At 48.8% G+C, this 19,968-nt stretch overlaps 2 protein-coding genes across 3 annotated transcripts; one reads left to right on the forward strand and one right to left on the reverse strand.

Annotated features, from left to right (window-relative positions):
- Nucleotides 1-629: 629 nt before the first annotated feature.
- LOC144727893 (uncharacterized) lies at nucleotides 630-8,503 on the forward strand. Its single transcript, XM_078607032.1, has 3 exons — nucleotides 630-2,759; nucleotides 5,173-5,682; nucleotides 6,857-8,503. The coding sequence occupies exons 1-3, from the start codon at nucleotides 1,221-1,223 to the stop codon at nucleotides 7,031-7,033; spliced, it is 2,226 nt and encodes a 741-aa protein (XP_078463158.1). The 5' UTR covers nucleotides 630-1,220; the 3' UTR covers nucleotides 7,034-8,503.
- TMEM9 (transmembrane protein 9) lies at nucleotides 7,667-17,380 on the reverse strand. 2 transcript variants are annotated; one of them, XM_078607238.1, is made up of 5 exons: nucleotides 17,149-17,378; nucleotides 15,307-15,398; nucleotides 14,451-14,559; nucleotides 13,182-13,313; nucleotides 7,667-12,814 (listed from the first exon to the last, which is right to left on the reverse strand). In XM_078607238.1, exons 1-5 carry the CDS (start codon nucleotides 17,218-17,220, stop codon nucleotides 12,653-12,655), a joined length of 567 nt encoding a protein of 188 aa, XP_078463364.1. In that variant the 5' UTR covers nucleotides 17,221-17,378; the 3' UTR covers nucleotides 7,667-12,652. The 2 variants fall into 2 exon arrangements, with proteins under 2 accessions (XP_078463364.1, XP_078463363.1); XM_078607237.1 differs by having other exon boundaries at nucleotides 12,629-12,817; nucleotides 17,149-17,380.
- Nucleotides 17,381-19,968: the final 2,588 nt, after the last annotated feature.

Consider the following 19,968-nt stretch of genomic DNA (forward strand, 5'->3'; position numbering starts at 1 on the left):
TAGACTACCGCTCCCCACTTTGACACACCCACGGACACAATTTATGAACCAACACACACTCATTCGAGTGATGAATAATAGATAAATGCCAATTATGTATTGTAAACACACGTCCACGTGTTCTCGCAATTAACTCATTTGCAATCATTGACATCCACGCAAGTGGCTTCCCAGCATCACGTGGCTGTCAATGCATTAGCAAATTAATTACGCAAATTAGTAGCGCAATCCCACTGATTGATTAATCAAGGCCGGCAGGCTGAACGAGTGAGCCTAATTAATTGGTAATGTTAATTGCACACTACTCTTCGTGTGTGTTTGGAGGGGTTTATAATTAGCATATTCTTTGCGTCTTTTGGTAAAGTCACGTGGATAGAACAATACAATAATACAAATAAAATTAACGTGAAAAAAGTATTATAATAATATATAATATAAATATCACGACGTTTCGATCGCAACACAAGCAATCGTCATTTTTTTCAGCTTATGACGATTGCTTGTGTTAAGATAGAAACGTCGTGATATTTGTATTCTCTTTTACTCTTTTTTCACGTTATTTTAATTTTTATTATTGTATTGTTCCATCTACGTGACTTTACCGAAAGACCCAAAGAATATTAATCACTGCAGTCAAGATTTATAATTATCGTTCACTGGACTCGACATGAAGGTGGTGCTGGTGATGTCGTAAGGAGTTGGGGCCGAAAGTTAAGCTGCACCTCGCCAAGAGGACGGTCTCTCGTCTCAAGTTTACGCCGGTTATTTGCAAGTTCCAGAGAGCCGAGTGGGGTGTACACGCCTGGCACACCCCACTCTGTGCGTTCTGCCGTATTCTCCAGATAAATAGACGCACTTCCTGGATAATGTGATCATTCTTCATTTCAACAACAACAACAACAAAACACTGCGTTAAGTAGTAGTAGTAATAATACTGTAGCTCTTGGGTTACGTTATACATTTCGTATAATGCCGAGCCGTTAGGAGCGATTTCATCAGAAAAATATTCACCCAGAGTCGTAAAGTCATTTTTGTGATGACTATAATAATCATCTTTGTCAATCATCATTATCATCAGCTGCCGCTGCGATGGAATTAAGTGGCATCATGAGTTGAATCATCAGCAGCATCATCATCATCGGTCCTCAGCAGCAGCAGCATCACTACCCTTGTCGCTTTCTAACAGCATCATCGGCAACAGCGCCAACATCACCATCGCTATGCAGTGCGCTGGTAGCGCAAGTGTTACAAATTCGAACTGGGGTGTTTCGCCCTTAGGAGGAGTAGTAGTAGTAGGAGGAGAAGGGGCCTCAGCCTCGAGCACATGGCGACACGCAGGTGCGGCGACACGTGTTGTCGGCACCGGGGTAGTCTCCCGATCGCAGAGTTACCTGCGCGCCCCTCCAGCTGTTCCTGTGTATCAGCCGCGCGTGGGTGAATGCCACCCAGGTGCGCCTGTGTATCAGCCAGGTTTCCCTGGCTATCGGCCAGTTGCGCATGTATATCGGCCAGGTGTGATTAAGTGCCAGCCAGGCTCTCAGAAGGCGCATGGTTGTTGGGGGTTCGCAACGGGTGTACGGCTGGCGCGGGCGCCGGCGTGGGCAGGTGAGAGGCAGGTGTGCGATTTGACCCTGGACTCGCATTCGCCGGGTTTGCCGGCGAGGCAGGCGGGCGGTGTGCTCGCTAGTCGCGGTGCAGGCGGCGGTGCAGACGAAGGTGAGACTCGTGCAGGCGTGAGGAGTGGAGGCGATGTTATTGAACAGTCGATAGGTGCACGTTGCTGGCGTGATGCACATCCAGAGATGACGCATTCGTGCGCGCGGTGGCTGTGTGCGCATTGCGCGCAGGTGAACGGCGCAGGTGTGTCTTGTGCAGGTGTCGGCTCGCAAGGCGACGAAGAGCCGCGGTCAGGTGTTGTGTCGCAGTCGGACGCCAATCTGTCGGGTGCGTGTTACGCACGTGTCAATAGCCCAGGTGTGCTTCGGGTGGACTTTATTCAGCCGGGGTTGACTCGGCCAGGTGTATATTGCCCAGGTGTCACTCGCCCGGATGTCGATCTGACTCGCGTGAGTCGCAGGACAGGTGTGCTTCAGGTAGAGCCGAGTCCTCCAGGTGTCACTCGGTCCCGTGAGCCCCACCCAGGCGCTGCGAGTCGTGCAGGTGTGCTGCAGGTAGGGCTTATACCACGTGGTGGTGATGGCAGTGGTGGTATTAATTATGGTGGCAGTGGTGGTTATGACATTGGTGGTGGTGGTAGTCGTGGTGTTGATGATGATGGTGGTGTTGGTAGTGGTGGTTGTGGTATTGATGGTGGTTATGGTAGTAGTGGTATTGATGGTGGTGTTGGTAGTGGTGGTTATGATATTGGTGGTGGCATTGATGGTGGCAATGGTGGTTATGGTAGTAGTGGTATTGGTGGTGGTGTTGGTAGTGGTAGCGGTGGCTGTGATATTGGTGGTGGCATTGATGGTGGCAATGGTGGTTATGGTAGTAGTGGTCTTGATGGTGGTGGTGTTTGTAGTGGTAGCGGTGGTTGTGATATTGGTGGTGGCACTGATGGTGGTTATGGTAGTAGTGGTATTGGTGGTGGTGGTGATGGTAGCAGTGGGGTGTTATTGTGGCACGGCGTTAAAGCCCCGGGCGCTGCTGTGAGCCAGGAAGGCACCAGGCGCGCTCCGCCGGCACACCCGGCCGGGGAGATCTGCCGCTTGCCGGCGAGCGACGCCTCGCACGCCCGTGCCATCCCACAACGCGCACAGGTAACCGAGCTTCTTCCCCACACTCCCCCCCGCCCCCTCGCTGTCGGTAACGTCACCACGATTCTCTCCGCACGGCCCCTGAGCGCGAGTAGTCCTCCATCCAGAAGCAGCGGTTCAGCAAGGTGGCTCAACGCAAGCGGGCCCTGCTGATGAGACCACGAACGTGGAAACCGATCCAGAGGTTGACCATGAAATTACACACTCCCCAGAAGGCCGTGGTGCTGATGGGATGTGTTTAAAAAAAACTGATATATTTTTACGTGGAGGCACAGATTGCCGGCTTAGCTCTTTTGTTACTTGTTTGCACAACGAGGCGACTAATGGTCTTTGTGGTGAGCATTATAAAGACTCGGTAGTTTCACACGACGCACAGAAACGTGTTAGAAGCACTCGGCCCCTGTGCATTGCGCAACAAAAAAACTACAGGGACTCTTCGACTTACGAGCATTCTACTTACGAACTTTCAGAGATACGAACAAACCTGTCCGTATGTCCAGTTGCCTGTTCGGACCGAGAGTCGTAAGTTGAACCGCCGCTCAATAGATGGCGGTGGTGGTGGCATCTACATCTGCAGATCATGAAGAATCGGTGGCATCTACAGGATATTTTCAACCTTTAAAAACATTCCCCGTGTTTAGCGTACACGCCGTACAACGCGTTTGTAATCGACAGGAGTAAATTTAGACTTGGGAACAAATCGACTTACGAACAGACCTCTGGACCCTAACTCGTTCATAAGTAGAGGAGTCCCTGCATCAGCAGTTCGCGAAGAATTACTTTCCGGCTCTTTCTTGCCTTAGGTGACCGTCAAAAGAAACTTAAAGCAAATGTGACACGGGCCATTGACCAGGCCGGGCAGCAGCAGCAGTGATGCCGAGCTGGGTAACTACTGGATCGGGTCCGTCGTCATTAAGGCTCATCAGCACAGTAGAGTCTGCTGCAAAGTGTCCTGGAAATCCAAATATGTGGAGTGGACACTTGCACGCTCTGTGGGGGGGGGCGGGGGGGGGGGGCGGGGGGGGGCTCCCGTGCAGCGCGTGGCTAACGCCACCACTAACAGTCGCCTCTGTAGCTGACCGCACAACCCACCAGCAGCACCCCATCATCATCTTCATCACATCCACAGCAGTAGCAGACGATTCTAGATTTGAAGCTTTCGTGACTGCAAGGATTCATATTCTTAGGTTTTTTCGGTAAAGTCACGTAGGTAAAAATTTAAAATTAATAAAAGTAAAATAAAAATCACGACGTTTCGGAGGCAACACAAGCTTCCGTCTTCAGGTGGAACAGTCACAGCACGATAGCTGTATCAAGTGACTGTTCCACCTGAAGACGGAAGCTTGTGTTGCCTCCGAAATGTCGTGATTTTTATTTTAATTTTACTTTTATTAATTTAAATTTTTTACCTACGTTACTTTACCGACAAAACCTAAGAATAAGCAGCAGACGACTCAAACGGGCTTCGCTCTCCGATAACTTACCCGGTCACTGCTGCCCTCTGCTGGGGATTAAGAGCGGTATCCAATTTCGGTCGGGTCACGGGAGATGTGGCTTTTGATCTCGGGGTTAATTTAAATTGCACAGTAGGTCCTCATTAAGACCACACGTTTATTTCACCGATCTGTTGTGCAAATGAATGAATGCGCGCGCGTGTGTATGTATCTTCATTTGTGTGCGCCGAACTCCGACATTTCAGGAGATTCATTCCCACCGCCGTTCCAGTCCTCCAGGGTCGATAAAATAACGACCACTTTGTGGGGGACGTTGAAAGGGATCGCGCCCGCCAGAGGAATGTGGAATTTCCACCATCGGCTCGGGGCTGTGAAACCGGCCACGAGCACCGCCGCTCACATGAGCAGCAAATCACTTTGACCTCGACTTGACCTGTATAAAAAAAACAAAATCGCGGGACGTGCCTTGTGAACGCGTCTGATGTACCAGTGCCCGTCGCCCCCTGCGCCATGGAGTGGCTGCACTCCATGGCGCAGGGAGACGAAGCCCGTGGGGCACCGTGACCCCTCCGGAGCCCGTGACCTCTGCGGACCCAGCGATACTCCGGTAGTGCTCTCTGGGATCCGCAGTGCCTTCGGAGCCGGGCCCACCCTCGGGGCACCCCTGGCCTGGCCAGCCCGTGAGGGGCGGTGTTCACTGTGGTGTGTTCGCCGTTCGGTGTTTGCGGTCACTTTGCCACGACGGCGACGTTGTCCGCGCACCGGGCTCGCGATCGGTGCGATCTCTGGGGGCGCGGCAGTCGAAACGCGACGGGGCAGGTCGCGTGCGGTGGGTTAAGGCGTGGGTAACTGCCACCTCTCCCCGAGTCGTTTTGGCCAGCGTGGAAGAGTAGGCCAAAAATATATATACCCCCATCAAGAGGGGGGCCGGTCACTCTTGCCGTGCGCATCTCCTTCCGCAGCGCCGAGGGTCGGGCCAGCCGGGCGGCCCGGTGCGATTGTTCCGCACCCCGGCGCCGGAGCTCTTCTCTGCCGTGCAGCACAGCGAGCTCCGCGGCGACTCCCTGCCGCGTCTCGCCGCCATCGTCCTCCTCCGCCAGCCCGTCCACCAGCAGCAACAGCAAGTCCAGCAGCAGCAGCAAGTCCAGCAGCAGCAGCAGCAAGTCCAGCAGCAGCAGCAGCAGCAGCCGATGCAGCAAGAGGAGTCTGCCTGCGTGGTTCTCAAGGAGTCTCAGATTCCAGCTGGGCTCTGCAGGACTCTTACGGATTCCTCTGTCTCCTCCACCTCCTCCACCACCACCTCCACCACCGTCTCCACCACCACCTCCACCGTCTCCTCCTCCTCCTCCTCCACCACCGTCTCCTCCACCTACTCGAGCTCCTCCCGCTGGTCCTCATCTGCCTCCCCGAGGACGGCGGCTGCTACCGTGTTCGCTCGGAGGAGCCACGCGAACGCACGCGAGAGGCTCCGGGTGAGAGGCCACGATCCCCTTAGGTTGACTAAGACTAAAATCAAACTTGGGCGGGGGGGGGGAGGTGTGATATGGCCCAGCGGGTGGCACGTTCGAGATTCTCGGTTCGGATCTGGCAGGCCACCCCAGCGATTGCTGCGGCGACGTCGCGTGAAACGAGTAGGCCATTGTGGTTCCGGGCGTAGCCCAAATTGGCGAAATTTGAAACACTGACGCTGTAATCTTAATTTTGGAGCTTTCGTGACTGCAGGAATTATTATTTGGTTCTTTCGGTAAAGTCACGTATAAAGATAAAATAATAAATTAAATAATAGCATACGACGTTTCGATTGCAACACAAGCAATCATCATCAGGTATAATGAAATAGCGACATAAAATCTAACCAGAAAACTATAGACAGACATATAAGCAGACAGATATCACCAAGATACATAGAGCAACACAGGTACAGAGAGGGGTGATCGTCTCTGTGGGGTGGCCTTAAATAGACAGAGGGGGGCGGACGCTGTACTCATCTCAATAGGGATTGCACTTAGCAGCGACAGTCTCCTTCCCACTGGCCCGACTGCAGGCCAGGCAGGTGTCACGTGGTGCTGCACGAGAATAGCTGCCACTGGGGGAGGTGGCGGGTTCCCTTCCAAATGTCCGAGGTGTAAAATGTAAAGTCGCTTATCGTCACGTGAAGAGATGGCCAGCGGACAAGGACGCTGCGTAAAACAAATTATTGAACTTAAAACTCTGATCCGTCCATGCGTCCATCCTCCCACGCGTCCGTTTCTCTCCCCGTGCATCCACGCGTCCCTTTAATCTGTCCACGAGCGGGTGCTTTGAGCGACTTCGCGTTATCGTGACCTGCAGTGTGGTTGTTGAACGCAGTACGGGGTGACACGAGACGGTTAGGTCTGGTAGAGCCGAGTCCTCGCCATGGGTGACAGAATGAGTGAAATTCACGGGAACAAAAACCATGCTGGTAGCGAAAGAAGAACGATCAGGAGGCGACTGATCACCAGTGAGTGACTCGAGTGAATCGCCGATTACTGGATCATCAATTGCCCTCATTGCCGCTTCACTCTGAGCGCTATCGGGTACAGCGGCGAGGTCGGGACTGTGTGCTCCATCCCTGGCTTGACAGCATGTCCGTATGTGTCCGTCCGTGCATGTCCGTGCCCTCAGGTGCGTAACCTGAACCACATGTTCCTGCTCCTGCGTCACCTGGTGCCGCTGGACTGTGCGCACCACCGGCCGTCGCGAGTGACAACGCTGCGCGCGACGCTCCGCTACATTCGCCTGCTGCAGGCCGTGCTGGCGGAGACCCCCACGGCGAGCAGCTCCTCCCCGCGCGGCGTGTGACATGGGAGGGGGGGGGGCAGCGGTGGTTAACCGACCTCGAAATGCAGCGCGGGTGTGTTTGGTGAAGGGTATGGCTATTGCGCCCACCAACCCAGCCAGGTGCGTGTGAGTACGATGCCAACCGTGCTAATTGGAGATGCGGGAGCAGGGGCGGGGGGGGAAGGACAAAAAACTGTTCTAAATAAATTAGCTTTCAATTTAGATTATCATTTTAAAGTGCATAGCTCCCGTGGGAAGTGTTCCAGGCGGCTGCAGAAGCGCATCTGAAAGGGCGCGATGCGGTGACGAGTCTTTGTTCGATGGCTAGCCAGAAGCTGCTGCTGCTGCGAGGATGACCTGGAGTTTGCGTGGTGCAGTTGCCCGTCCACGTGGGTGTCGCTTGTAACGGGGGTGTGGCAAGAAGGTGCGTGTCAGGTCATGAGGTCGTGACGGCCAATGCCAATCGTGCCTCCTTCCCTCTGCCGGATCCGACAGCCGTTGGTTCCGCAGTCGACACGTCCATGCGATAACATCAAAGTGACTGCCTTTCTCTCAAACGATGGCTGTCGGATGTGAAACACGAGCCGCGTGGACAGACAGAAACTTCTCGATCTCCGTTAAGCAATACAAAAAAATAATCAAACCATATGCAAAAACGTCGCCAAGCCTTTATTTTGCATATCCAGCACAATGACATGTGCACGAATGTGTACATCTACTCGCCGGGTGGGTGGGTAGGAGTTGGTCGGAATGCTCAAACCCTTGCGCTCGTTCTGAGCTCCCTATCATTAGGTGGCGTGGACACCGTGGCGAGATCTTTAACGTCTATTGAGTGCCCTATGTTGTGCTTTGCTCGTTTGCTCCGGCACCGTCGCGATACGTTTGGACTTGAGTGCACGACACTGTCCTATAGTTTACTGGTAGAAACCTCCTGGTTAGATCAGCCCACAAGGGATTATTGTGTCCGCCCATCGTGCATCCAAAAATGGGTGGGGTGGGGAGGGGCTGGTCACCCCGTGGTGCCCTTATAAAACTCAACGTTAAACCTACTCACGCCGGCTTGTGCCCACCCTCAGTCGGGCATATTTGCGGAATACACCACGCCGCCGGTTGACCCTGGCCATTGACCGAGCAACCCAACGTTCCTACCAGCTACCTCCGCAGGAATGTGTTTTAAGTTACGTTCCATAAAATTATTCGAGTAAGCCTCGATTTTTTTTCTCCCAATCATTGATGTGGTTTCAACACTATTCTCAAATTTGCGTCTGGTTTTGTGTGCGGATGCGTGAAGACATGGACTTAATCCACATCAGCTCAAGTTTCTATAACTGTATAATTTGTCGCGTAACTTCGACCTGCCTCATTTGCATTCTGTAATGTTCCATTCGTATAATCTTGTCGTTCCAGTCGCACATTTGTTATTGTGCAATTTGTCCGAATCGTAAATAAACCGATGCGCATATCACGCGCCATAAGAATCGACGAAACAAATTCGAGCGTGACGCGCCTCTTACTCATCATCCACCGCCGCAATACACAACATTTGTACACTTTTTTTTTTAAACAATTGCTTTAAAGTTTGTTTATTTTGTTGTGTGTGTGTATAATCACAAGACCGCGATTCACATTCCTCGCTTGAACCATTTAAATTGCACACGCAAATCGATAAATTAACACGTGGAATTAGTTAACGTTAAAGTTTACATTTGAGAGGTCTGATTCGCAAAACAAGTCGAAGCGTCTCCGGCTCAGAGCCACAACGGAGCGGGTGCCCCCCAACCCTCCCCCAACCCTCCCCCCCCACCCACCGAGCCAATGGTTGGAAATTCCATATTTCCATGCCAGGGACAAATCCACTCAAAAGGACGACGCCCAGTCGACTCGTTTAATTGCCTCCACAGAGCAATTAACGAAACGTCCAAGAGACTCTGGGATAAATGTTCCAGAGGTTCGCGGTCCCCATCCAGAAGGCCGCCCTAGTTGACTGCAGCTGGATTGATTGTAACGGGCACAAAATCTAATTCACACGATGGATGGCCAGTGCCACGCATCCGATCACCATATTTTCTTTTGTATTACTCAAATCGAATTGACAGCAACATCACCCTTTTACGGTTAAAAACTACCGCAGACTAAAGGCGTTCAACATAGCACTTCCCTTCGTGATAGCCTTGTTAGAATGGCGTGAATACCAAAGGTACTAAATTATATTACTAGCACATTACACCTAAGTGAGATAACCATGTCATCCCCCCCCCAACCACCACCCTTACTTAAAAACAAACGCCTATTGATGCTCGTTCTTCAATTAACAAGAGAGCAGAGAAGGATGTTGTGGCCTTTAAGACAATTGATTGACTTCCTTTCTATGCATTCATTAATAAGTAACGCACAGCACTTACAAACCAGTCCTGGCAATTAAATTTCCAAATTGCAAAAAGCGAAACAAAATCATTGAAGCAAATTGCAAAGTCTACAGCGCAGCTTATTTAAGAGTCCTTGGGCTAAGGTATATTGGCTACAGCTTACTCCAAGAGACTCCTTCATAGCAACTCGTGAAATTAATAAAGTTTTTTTTATGACACGGTGCCGGATGAAATTGCCACATGATACGGACTACTAAAGTTGAAATCCTGCTGTGCGGACTTCAGGCAAGACTTTGCCAGAACTCCAACCGCAGTCGCTCTGCCATTAGGAAATGTGGAATTTCCACCAAATGGTCCAGCAGAGCTGAGAACAGCACCACGGTTGATTAAGCAGGGATGCGCTTTTTAGTCGGGGCACCATCGCTTCCAAAGGGACAATTGGCCAACGGAGTCAGGAATAAGGAAGGAACGACAGCCAATAGAGGAGTGAGCGTGCAACCGCAGTCGTTCTGCCATTAGGAAATGTGGAATTTCCACCAAATTGTCCAGCAGAGCTGAGAACAGCACCACGGTTGATTAAGCAGGGATGCGCTTTTTAGCCGGGGCACCGTCGCTTCCAAAGGGAAAATTGGCCAACGGAGTTGGGAATAAGGAAGGAACGACAGCCAATGGAGGAGTGAGCGTGCGACGTACGCTGCGGAGATAGAGCTGTGAAACCAGCTCGTGTAGCAGGTGCTTGGTGGATTATTACACCGTGGGATTTGAGAGAGACGGCTACAGCTTGGGGAGTCCATCATCAAGCAGTAGTTCGATCATCGTGGACGATTAATATATTTGCATGACAATTAGCGTCACTTTTAACAGGTTTCACAGAATTGGTGCAATCACCTTTCAGACAATAAGTAAACAAATAATAATTAAATAACGGAGTGCACAAACAATTAATTATAACCAAGACAATGCACCATTGTGGTGCCTTGCCTTTTGAATACTCAAATACTAACATATACAATGTTCAGTCCCACACAAGTAGGTATTGAAATCTTCGCCTAAGACAAACTCGTTAAGCAAATTAGAAGAGCAAATGTGTTTTACAAGCGTCAACGTGAGACCATTAAGTGTATCAGTGTGCCTCTGTGTCTGTCTCTAGGTATGTCTTTAATTGTCCGTGTGTGCGCATGTGGGTCTGTGTGTGTCGGTGTATATATCTTTGTGTCCGTCTGTGTATGGATGTCTAGAAAGTGGTTCTCTGTTACCTTTTGCCAAGCAGTGGATAGAGAACGGCACTTAATTGCGAACAAAACGTGTTCAACTCTAAATGCCATCAGCGGACTATAAAACACCGGCTGGTGCACGTGGAGAGTGTGTGTGTGTATTATTCATCCTGCTTCTACATTACAGTTTATAATGTAACCAATCATTGATCTGAGGCCATTAAAATGAGGACCACTTTGTGAGAAGTCAATGTGGATTTCCCTAGAGGGTCTGGGTCCCCTGCCATGAAAATAAGGAATTTTCATCACCGGCTCAGAGCCACCAACGGAGAGATGACCGCTGGACAATCCTCATTCAAGATAATAAATAATGTTGTACACGTGCAGCCCGGCTTGTCAATCCACTGCTGACCGAGGGCTTCCCCACACCGTTCCGGCCATACTTCACCACAATGTGAAAAATGGCTTGGTGATGGAAGGGTTCATAGACGTGAGAGTACGGTACAATGGATTTGTTGCTGCACTGCCCTCTGCTGCTTACAACGTAATCCTGGGATAAATAAAAGTACAGAGACTCCTCTATTTACAAACAGTCAACTTATGAACTTTCAAAGACACGAACAAACCTGTCCATATGTCCAGTTGCCTGTTCGGACAGAGATTCGTAAGTTCAACCTCTGCACAATAGATGGCGGTGCTGGCATCTACATCTGAAAGAACATGAAGAACCAGTGGCATCTACATCTGCAGAACATGAAGAACCAGTGGCATCTACAGGAGATTTACAACAATTAAAGCCATTCCCCGTGTTTAGTTTACACGCCATACAACATGTTTGGAATCGACAGGAGTAAAGTTGGACTTACGAACAAATCGACTTACGAACAGACCTCTTGAACCTAACTCGTTTGTAAGTAGAGGAGTCCCTGTAAAATGGAGCACTGCGCATCTCTGATGGATGCACCCGATTGAGGTGGCAGGAATTCCACATTTGCATGGCTGGGGCCCAGTCCACTGTCTCCGGAAGGATGACAAAGCTGTAAGGGAGGAGGAAAATGTTTGGCGGTTGTGGCGGTGCACAAATCCATTCGCTCCTACACTTGCCCCCCCCACCCCAACCGTGCCCTCCCCAGTGGCTTTAACCCCTTTGGCAGACATTAAAGATGCCCGGCCAACTGCTGCAAAGTACATCACACAGTGGGCGCACGGCAACATGGCAGCACACCTGCATTAATGGGGCCCCATACCATTTCGGCGAGCGCGTGAGCTTTGAAGTTGAAATACAGCTTTGAAGTTGCCAAACCCTTTGAAGTGTGATGTTGCTCCGCATTTTGAGTATAAAGCTTTGGGATTTGTGAACCGACGAGACTGTATAATCTCCTGAACGAGATATCAAAAGCGCCCTACATAACTCTGGCTGCACAAATCGGTGCTAAATAAGCAGACGTTGGGGTTGCAAGGTTTCCCACTGACCAAGGGACGTAATTTAAGCAGGAGCAATATTAGTTATTTTTCGAGACGGAGAACTAGTTGGATTTTTGCATTTGAAGAGACGGCAGCTGCATGCAGAGAATTCTAGGATTTTTATGGCAGGTTAGGGTAAGCTACTTGTTAGTCCCCAAATAGAACGAGGAAGATGAGGACGTGGTAAGGAATGGGTGGGACATGTGCAGAGGATGGAGGAGGGCAAGTTAACGTGAGTGACATTGTAGTGGCACTCACAGATTACCTACGAGAAAAAAATACCTAATACAGCCGCGTCTCAAGATGCTGTACTGAAACAGTCAACATTTATTTTATAGAGAGAAGCAGACAGCCATCGGCAGATTCTGTCTATACGGTTATTAGCTGTATCAGCCAGTCACTCTCCTGCAGCTGCATCTGCTGCATGTACTCAATCAACCTTCGCTCGCCGTGTGTTTTAATCGCTTGCTGCTGCTGCCGCCACCGGCATCGTCACCGCCGTCACCGCCGTCACCACTGCCGCCACCGCCGCCACCACTGCCGCCACCGCCGCCACCGCCGCCACCGCCGCCACCGCCGCCACCACCGCCGCCACCTTAGCTGAGTAGATTGTGTCGGTCGAAGACGGTGCGCCGCTGCTCCTGCACCTGCCGCTTCCAGCGCTCCTGCGCTCCCTCCACGCGCTCCAGCACGGTTCCGGCGCGACCCCGCGACCCCAAGCCCGCCGACATGCGGTCGTACGCAAACGAGCGCGGTTCCTGCTGTGTGGACACGGGAGAGGGGGGAGGCAGAGAAGGAGAAAGGAGGGAGAGAGAAGTGGTTAAAAGGAAGAAGCAATCGCCCAAAAACAACAAATATTTGGCGAGAGGTGGCCAGGCGGCACCATCATCGAAGGGTTCTACGCCTGTCGTGTCGCACTATACTGATGCAACAGCTGCATGGGAACACAATTTCAACAGAATTGGGGGAAAAAAGACATGTTTTGAACAGCTGCACAAATACGACGAAGCGGCTGGTAACATCTGTGTGGCAACAATGGGGTGCAAATGGGCGGTCGGTGAAGTGCGCCGTTTCCTCGCGTGGTGCGTGGTGGTGCCGTTGCAGTGGTCGTGTGGATAGGGTCACCTCGGTCTCCGTCTCGGCGTGCAGCGCCGGCGCGTGGGCATCCGACTTGCGGATAAGCGGGTCCACCAGCATGAGGAAGGCCATGTAGACCAGCAGGGCGCCCACAATGGTCAGGTAGATAATGATTGTGACCTGCACGTGCGTTTGTGTCAAAGACACACACGCGTATATATGGGGGTGGTGACATCGCCGCGTGTGGTGGCGCATTTGACACGTTGCAGAAATTTGCACTGTGAACCCAGTGGTCACCCTGGTTAATACTGCGCTTGTATTAACCACGAACAATTTCAGGCATCGTCTGCTTCGAAGCGGACGTTAAAGGTCCCCGTGACGTTATAAAAAATAATTAGGCCACGTGTGTTGGAGTCACGGTCCAAATATTTGAAAATAACTGCCAAGTGACCGAACATGGTAAAACCTCAAGAGAAATTGCCCCTTACTGTGAAGTTACTTTAGACAATACTACTCATCTGTGCAACATAGCAACTCCATACCTGTCAACCCCTTATCAACTGCCTACCTTATTACAGACCAATTTAGACCTGATTGGTCACCCCGTGCCCTTATAAATCTCAACTTTCATCATACATCGTCCCATCACAAGGGAGAAATAAATAAAAATTGCCCGTATTGAAATGGCTGTACGCCATATGGACCTCAAAACTCAATTTCCATGGACAAAAATACGGGTAAACCGTATGGGTTGAGAGATATGCAACTTTGTGATAGTCTTGCAACATACTCATGAACGTGTCTAAGGGATGCACACATGCAAAAGCACACATACATCTTATACATATACATGCACTTCACACTGCCACACCAATTGCACACATCCGTTATACACACTGCCAATAAATAGAAATATCCTTTTTATAGCAATGTACACTGTAGGGGCAAGTGATGTTAGGGAACACATATTGGGGTCAAAATCGTACCCGGTACTCAATTAAGGATGAGTTTACTTTGGGGAGGCACAAGACCGGTTCAGATATTCGTCACTGATGTTGGCCATAAGCAGAAATCAAACTCGGGTTGACAGGTTCATAGTGCAGTGCGCTAACCGCTACAACAGGTGCACAAAGACAAAGATCCCCCATATAGCCTTAACAGACTGTTGGGGCAGCCAAGTGCTGTTAGCGAACACCTATGAAGGCCGGCAAGGTACACGAGGGGGTGGGTGGCCAGCACCACGCCCGACAGGTGCACGCTCGTGCACACACACACACGTGCAAGTGGTTAGACTCCGGTTGGCTCGACTGGCCGCACCTTGATGGTGACAGTGCTGCGCTCCTCGTACTTGCACTCGCAGCGCAGGCAGTATGCCTCCACGTCACTCCCCGGCACTGGCATGGGTTTCACCACATGCAGGCAGTCACTGCACACACGCGCGTGCGAAACAAACACGCGGATACACAGACACAATGCAGTTTTTAGCGAGCTACAGGCCAAAAATGATAACAATTTAACTGTTCTAAGAGTAAACATGCAAACATGCACTCTCATTCAGACACAGCTGCTTCAACAGGCAATACTCTCCAAGACACACGACAATATAGCGCCTTTTGCAAATGAAAGATAATTGAAACACTCGTACAGCTCGTATATATTCTGTGTGAACTGGCTGTGTGCAGAATGTTATTACTTACATAATATATTCACGCTACCAAGGACCATTGCCTGAATGAAATGTCACCCATTATATATTTTTCCTTTCAAGGCTGTGTTATTGACGAAAGTAGATCTGTGGCATCTGCTTCCGTGGGCCGTTCTCTAACATGAAGGATGCACTGCTCTGGGAGAGATCCGAATGGATCATTTGTATCATGACATGACACCGACGGAATGGATTAATTGCATCATGACATGACACTGACGGAATTGATTATTTGTATCATGACACTACACCGACGGCACAATCACAACATTACTTTGAAATTGCAAAATCAATACATCCCTGCGTAGGATCCCCCCTCTCTGAGTCTCAAGTCTTGAGACTCGGAGAATTTTCTGAATAAAGAAATAAATCAAACTATGTATTATTGTATTCAGCTGCCGTGCAGTCAATCACTTTTGTCAGTCTGCGCGGTTCAACAGTTCCGTGGCAATTTGCCACCAGTCTCACCAGTCTTTCTGCGGCACATTGTTGGTGTAGACCTTTCCCGCAAATGCCTTGTACTGGGGACAGATGCACTTGCATCGCGCGTCTTCAGATTTCTGGGAGGAAAAGCATCGCAGGTCATGGCTCGCAAACCTCTGCTATCTCTCCACAACACCGACAATGTCATCCAGCAAAGCCGGCCATAACCTATCACCACACACCACCTTCTTGGTTCTTTCGGTAAAGTCACGTAGAAGGGAAGTAATAAAATAATAAAAATAAAACACAATAAAATAATTCTCACGACGTTTCGGCCACAACGCAAGCAGCCGTCCTCAGGTGAAAACCAGGTCCGTCGAGGCCTCGACGGTCCGTCACCTGAGGACGGCTGCTTGCGTTGTGGCCGAAACGTCGTGAGAATTATTTTATTATGTTTTATTATTATTTTATTACTTCCCTTCTACGTGACTTTACCGAAAGAACCAAGAAGATGAATCCCTGCAGTCACGAAAGCTTTAAATCGAAATTTAACCACACACCACGTCGGCGCAAAAAACAACGCACCGGCCCCTTTACAAGACGCCGTCTACAAACAAACAAAAAAACATATCCTTCGCTTTTCACAATTCAGGGCGGTCGCTTACGATGTTTCAGTACATTTGAGTCAAAGTATCTGGCCCGCGTGGGAGAGTAGGACCGCATCTAGAGCTCCCTCTAATGGGTGCACTTCCGCCAGCAGTTGGCGTTTGCAAAATATTGCAGGGCTACACATTTACTGTGAGCCGGGTCCTCCGGTTTTCCCCTCCACATTTAGAAGCACGCATTGAGATTATTTAGATTATTTTGGTGCTATAAATGTCCAAATGACGGGCCACTTTGTTCAGCTATCATTTGTGGCCAGGTCGCTTCTGAAAAATAAGTTAATACCTCAGTGGGCTTTGTCTGGTAGGATGGGTTTAGTTTTATTTGTTTGTTTTGATGATTGGTATACCTTTCTCGTACTCTGCACCACTAGCATATTTTTGTACTGTTTGTTGCTGTAACGTTCTTACCCGCCCCTACTGGACATCTGTAAAAAAATATCTTTATAGCTCATCGGATTCTTCCAGTACAAATATTCTGATTTGGCAGAGGGCTGGCAAGGTGTGGTGCCATCAACGACTTCGTGTCTCTGACGATATCTTTAATCATCAGTGGCTCACCACGGGCCATTGGCAATTCATCAACAGCACCTACAATACCACCAGTGGAACCTCATTTGCCAGTAAAAAATATGATAATAGGGTTTTTACCCTTCTATCTGGCAACAAAACTGGCACCTACAATGCCGAACACAGAATCTCCGGCAGTGACCGGTAAACGGGAAAAGGCCACTCGCCCGACATCACATGACTTAGTTACAAAAATCACACACAGTCTCATCGTTTACCAAAGCTAAATAACGCGAAATCTTAGGTGTACCGACCCTGCCAATAAACGAAAACTATCGTTCTACACCATTGCAATATCGATGTACTAATAGCACAAATGCGTAGACGCGAGCCTGTGTATGCACACATTCGGATGGTCGATTTGTATCAATAATAAAGAATACAAACCCGCGTTTGACATCCCGGGAATCACAAACAAGATACTTTCCCGTCCGATACTTATTGTTTGCTTAGGTCGCGCCTTAATTTAACTAACTTGGGCTGCAATTAACGAGGAGAGAAACCATCGACTCCCTTAGGCCGAAGCCTACGCCTTCGCCTGGATCCGTCCACGGGGTACCCACTCGCATTTCTCGGCCAAGCGACCAGGAAAAATGCGTATGGCTCGGTCCGGGGAAAATAGGGGTGGGGTGTGTGAAACAAAACAAGAACTTACTTTCGAGTCGTCCGACGTGACGAGCACAAAGAGTGTGAGCGCGACTGCGACTGTAAACAACCTGAGCATCATCGCGACCCCCTTTGCTTATTTCGGCGTTTCGATTAAAATCATCGGCAGCCTGTCTACTAGGCCGCGGCGCTCAGGGAAAGCCGTCCCTGTGCCAGCGCTGTGATTGGCCACGTCTCGGTGACGTCACCGCGATTGCGCAATCCCCGCGGTGCCTTTTGGAGGGTGACGTCATCCGCCTTCTGCACCTTCTGGAAGAGGAAGCACGTGGGGGGGGGGGTGGTCATTCAGCACGCGGTTTAATTAGCAACATTTAAGTTAATATAAAGAATGCTATAACAATAGGTTTTACCCTTTCTGGCAATAAATCAGGTGTTAAGATGGTAAAAGACCAAACAATCGTTTTTCAATGAATCCTGTCTGCATTAACCACGCGTACTTGTGAATATGCGAACAAAGAACTTGCTCTGATAACACGATGTAACACGATTTTTGTTCCTGGGTAGTAAGTGTTATTTTCTAATTTCTCATGCCTCAAAAGTATAGAAAATAGCTATTATTCCCCACAAACTTTGCTTTATAACAACAAACAGCACAAAAGCACGATATGAGTGCAAAGTATAGGAAATGTAAACATCACTTAAAAATACAAATAAAACTACTATTTTTTATCTCACCTGGTCAAGCCCACTCAACTATTGGCTTCTTTTTCAGAATCGAACTATGTATACTTTATTTCTCCTTTTAAGTAACACAGTGTTATTGACGAAAGTTATGAGTGTTGTCATTTAATGTGTGTGGGAATCACCAAATGTGATTCGGGGTTAAACGACACCCACCAAAATCGGTAGCTGTTTTACAGAATCAATTCGATCTGATATTTGTGGACCCTGATATTCTTATTGATCTTTGACCCAGCATTTTTGTCCATAATATTTTGCTTATTTGCTTATACCTTTGTACTATCTTTGTACTATCACTGGCTGCGGGGACTATGTAATTTGTACGTTAAACACGGTGTGGGGGAGGGGCTATTTTGAATGACATTGAAAACACGAGTCTAGACATTTCGAGTACTGTATCTTCTACCACTTTCTACATTCTCGAGAGAATCGCATCATGAATATTAATCAGCGGGTAAACCACATTAAAGCCAAGCCCATGCGATGTCCCTATTGGCTGGGACGTTCTCATGTTTATTCATGAGCCGTGTTTTTTTTTCTTCACTTATTGGTAATTTGCAGAGTGCACTTTCATATTATTCACTCGTCCTGGCGATTATGCTAGACAAAAAAGTGGGGAACGATCGTTTTTGTTAATTGCCTGCGCAATTTGGTTTATTTTATTTCAAACAGGCGCTTACAGTCGATCGCGGCGGACACCTATTTCTGGAATCTTCTCGGGGTCCTCAGCTTGTATCGTCCAAGGAATCGAAACAACGCTCGGGTGTTCGATTCCAGAACTTCGATTCTTTAGCTCGAAATAAAATAGACGGGACGCAGGGTTCGTATTTAAGCTAAAATAAGTTTGTATTTATAATAAAGGATACTTTTACAGGATATAAGGGCCTTACTGCGATCTAAGGTTGCAATTTAGGATTCATGGCTGCAATCAGGATAAGACTAGCATCTCAATTATGCATTAGGATATGTTAACAGATGAATGGGTTTGCGTTTAGGATTTCGCGTTCTAGGATTTTTGCGAGATTATTGTTACGAATCTGTGGGTCTCAAAAAGTACACCGATGTACAGACCCGACAGCATCGTTCCGAGTTAATATATCGGCACCCAAGGAGCCGAATTGGCATCGCCAACGCGTTTTCGTGCCAAGAGCCCGAGGTTATGGGTTTCTTCTTCCGTTTTAGGACCAATTTGGGGAGTTCAGTTCCATCCCATAAATCGGCTCCACGTTCAATTTCCTTCCGCGTCTCGCAATTTTGTCCTTGCGTCTTCCCTCCCTCCCTCACCCACCGCATCTTATTTCCTATGATCACTGTTTCATTGCTTTCATGGCTTTATTTTGGTGATTTCGAAAAGTTTTTCGGTTTGGCCATGTTTGTTTGTTGTAGTACGGGGTTAGACTGATGGCCTTAATCTAAGTTGTCTTGTTGTTGTTTGACTTGCATCCCACTGGGATTTTTGCACACAGCGTTGGTGTACGGTGCTTTTTCTGCAACATTTTGCTGTCTTTTCTTGGATTTTCTGTTTGCACTTAGTCACATATTCACTTTAAGATGTTTTCTTGTTCATGTTTTTGTTTGTTGCGGTTGCACCCGATTCAAGAGCCGAATGGCTCACAGCGCTATACCAAATAAATGAACCTCATTTGCCAGTAAAAATATATCTATCTGGCAACAAGGTGTCAGTTTTGTTGCCAGATAGAAGGGTAAAAAACCAATTATCAAATAAATGAACTTGAATTTCCCTCCCACACGTTAATAGCCTTTGCTCAAACCGAGACAAGTTCATGTTGGTTCTTTCGGTAAAGTCACGTAGAAGGGAAATAATGAATAGTGATCATTTTGTTTTATTTTTATTATTTCCCTTCTACGTGACTTTACCGAAAGAACCAAGAAGATGAATCCCTGCAGTCGCGAAAGCTTTGAATCGAAACCGAGGCAAGTTCCACTCTCACCTCTTCTCAGAGTGCTGCCTGTTGCTGGCCGCACGGACCTAATCACCTTGGCAACCGCGTGGATTCCCCTTCTCCGGGACCATCCCGATTTTCCCCCATCCGCACCGAGAAACCTGAATAGAGGTTACTTTGTTATTATTTTAGAAACGTGCATTGAGGTTACTTTGATTTTTTTT

This window comes from Lampetra planeri, chromosome 27, assembly GCF_965212315.1.
Source record: "Lampetra planeri chromosome 27, kcLamPlan1.2.h2, whole genome shotgun sequence".
Taxonomy (NCBI): Eukaryota; Metazoa; Chordata; class Hyperoartia; order Petromyzontiformes; family Petromyzontidae; genus Lampetra; species Lampetra planeri.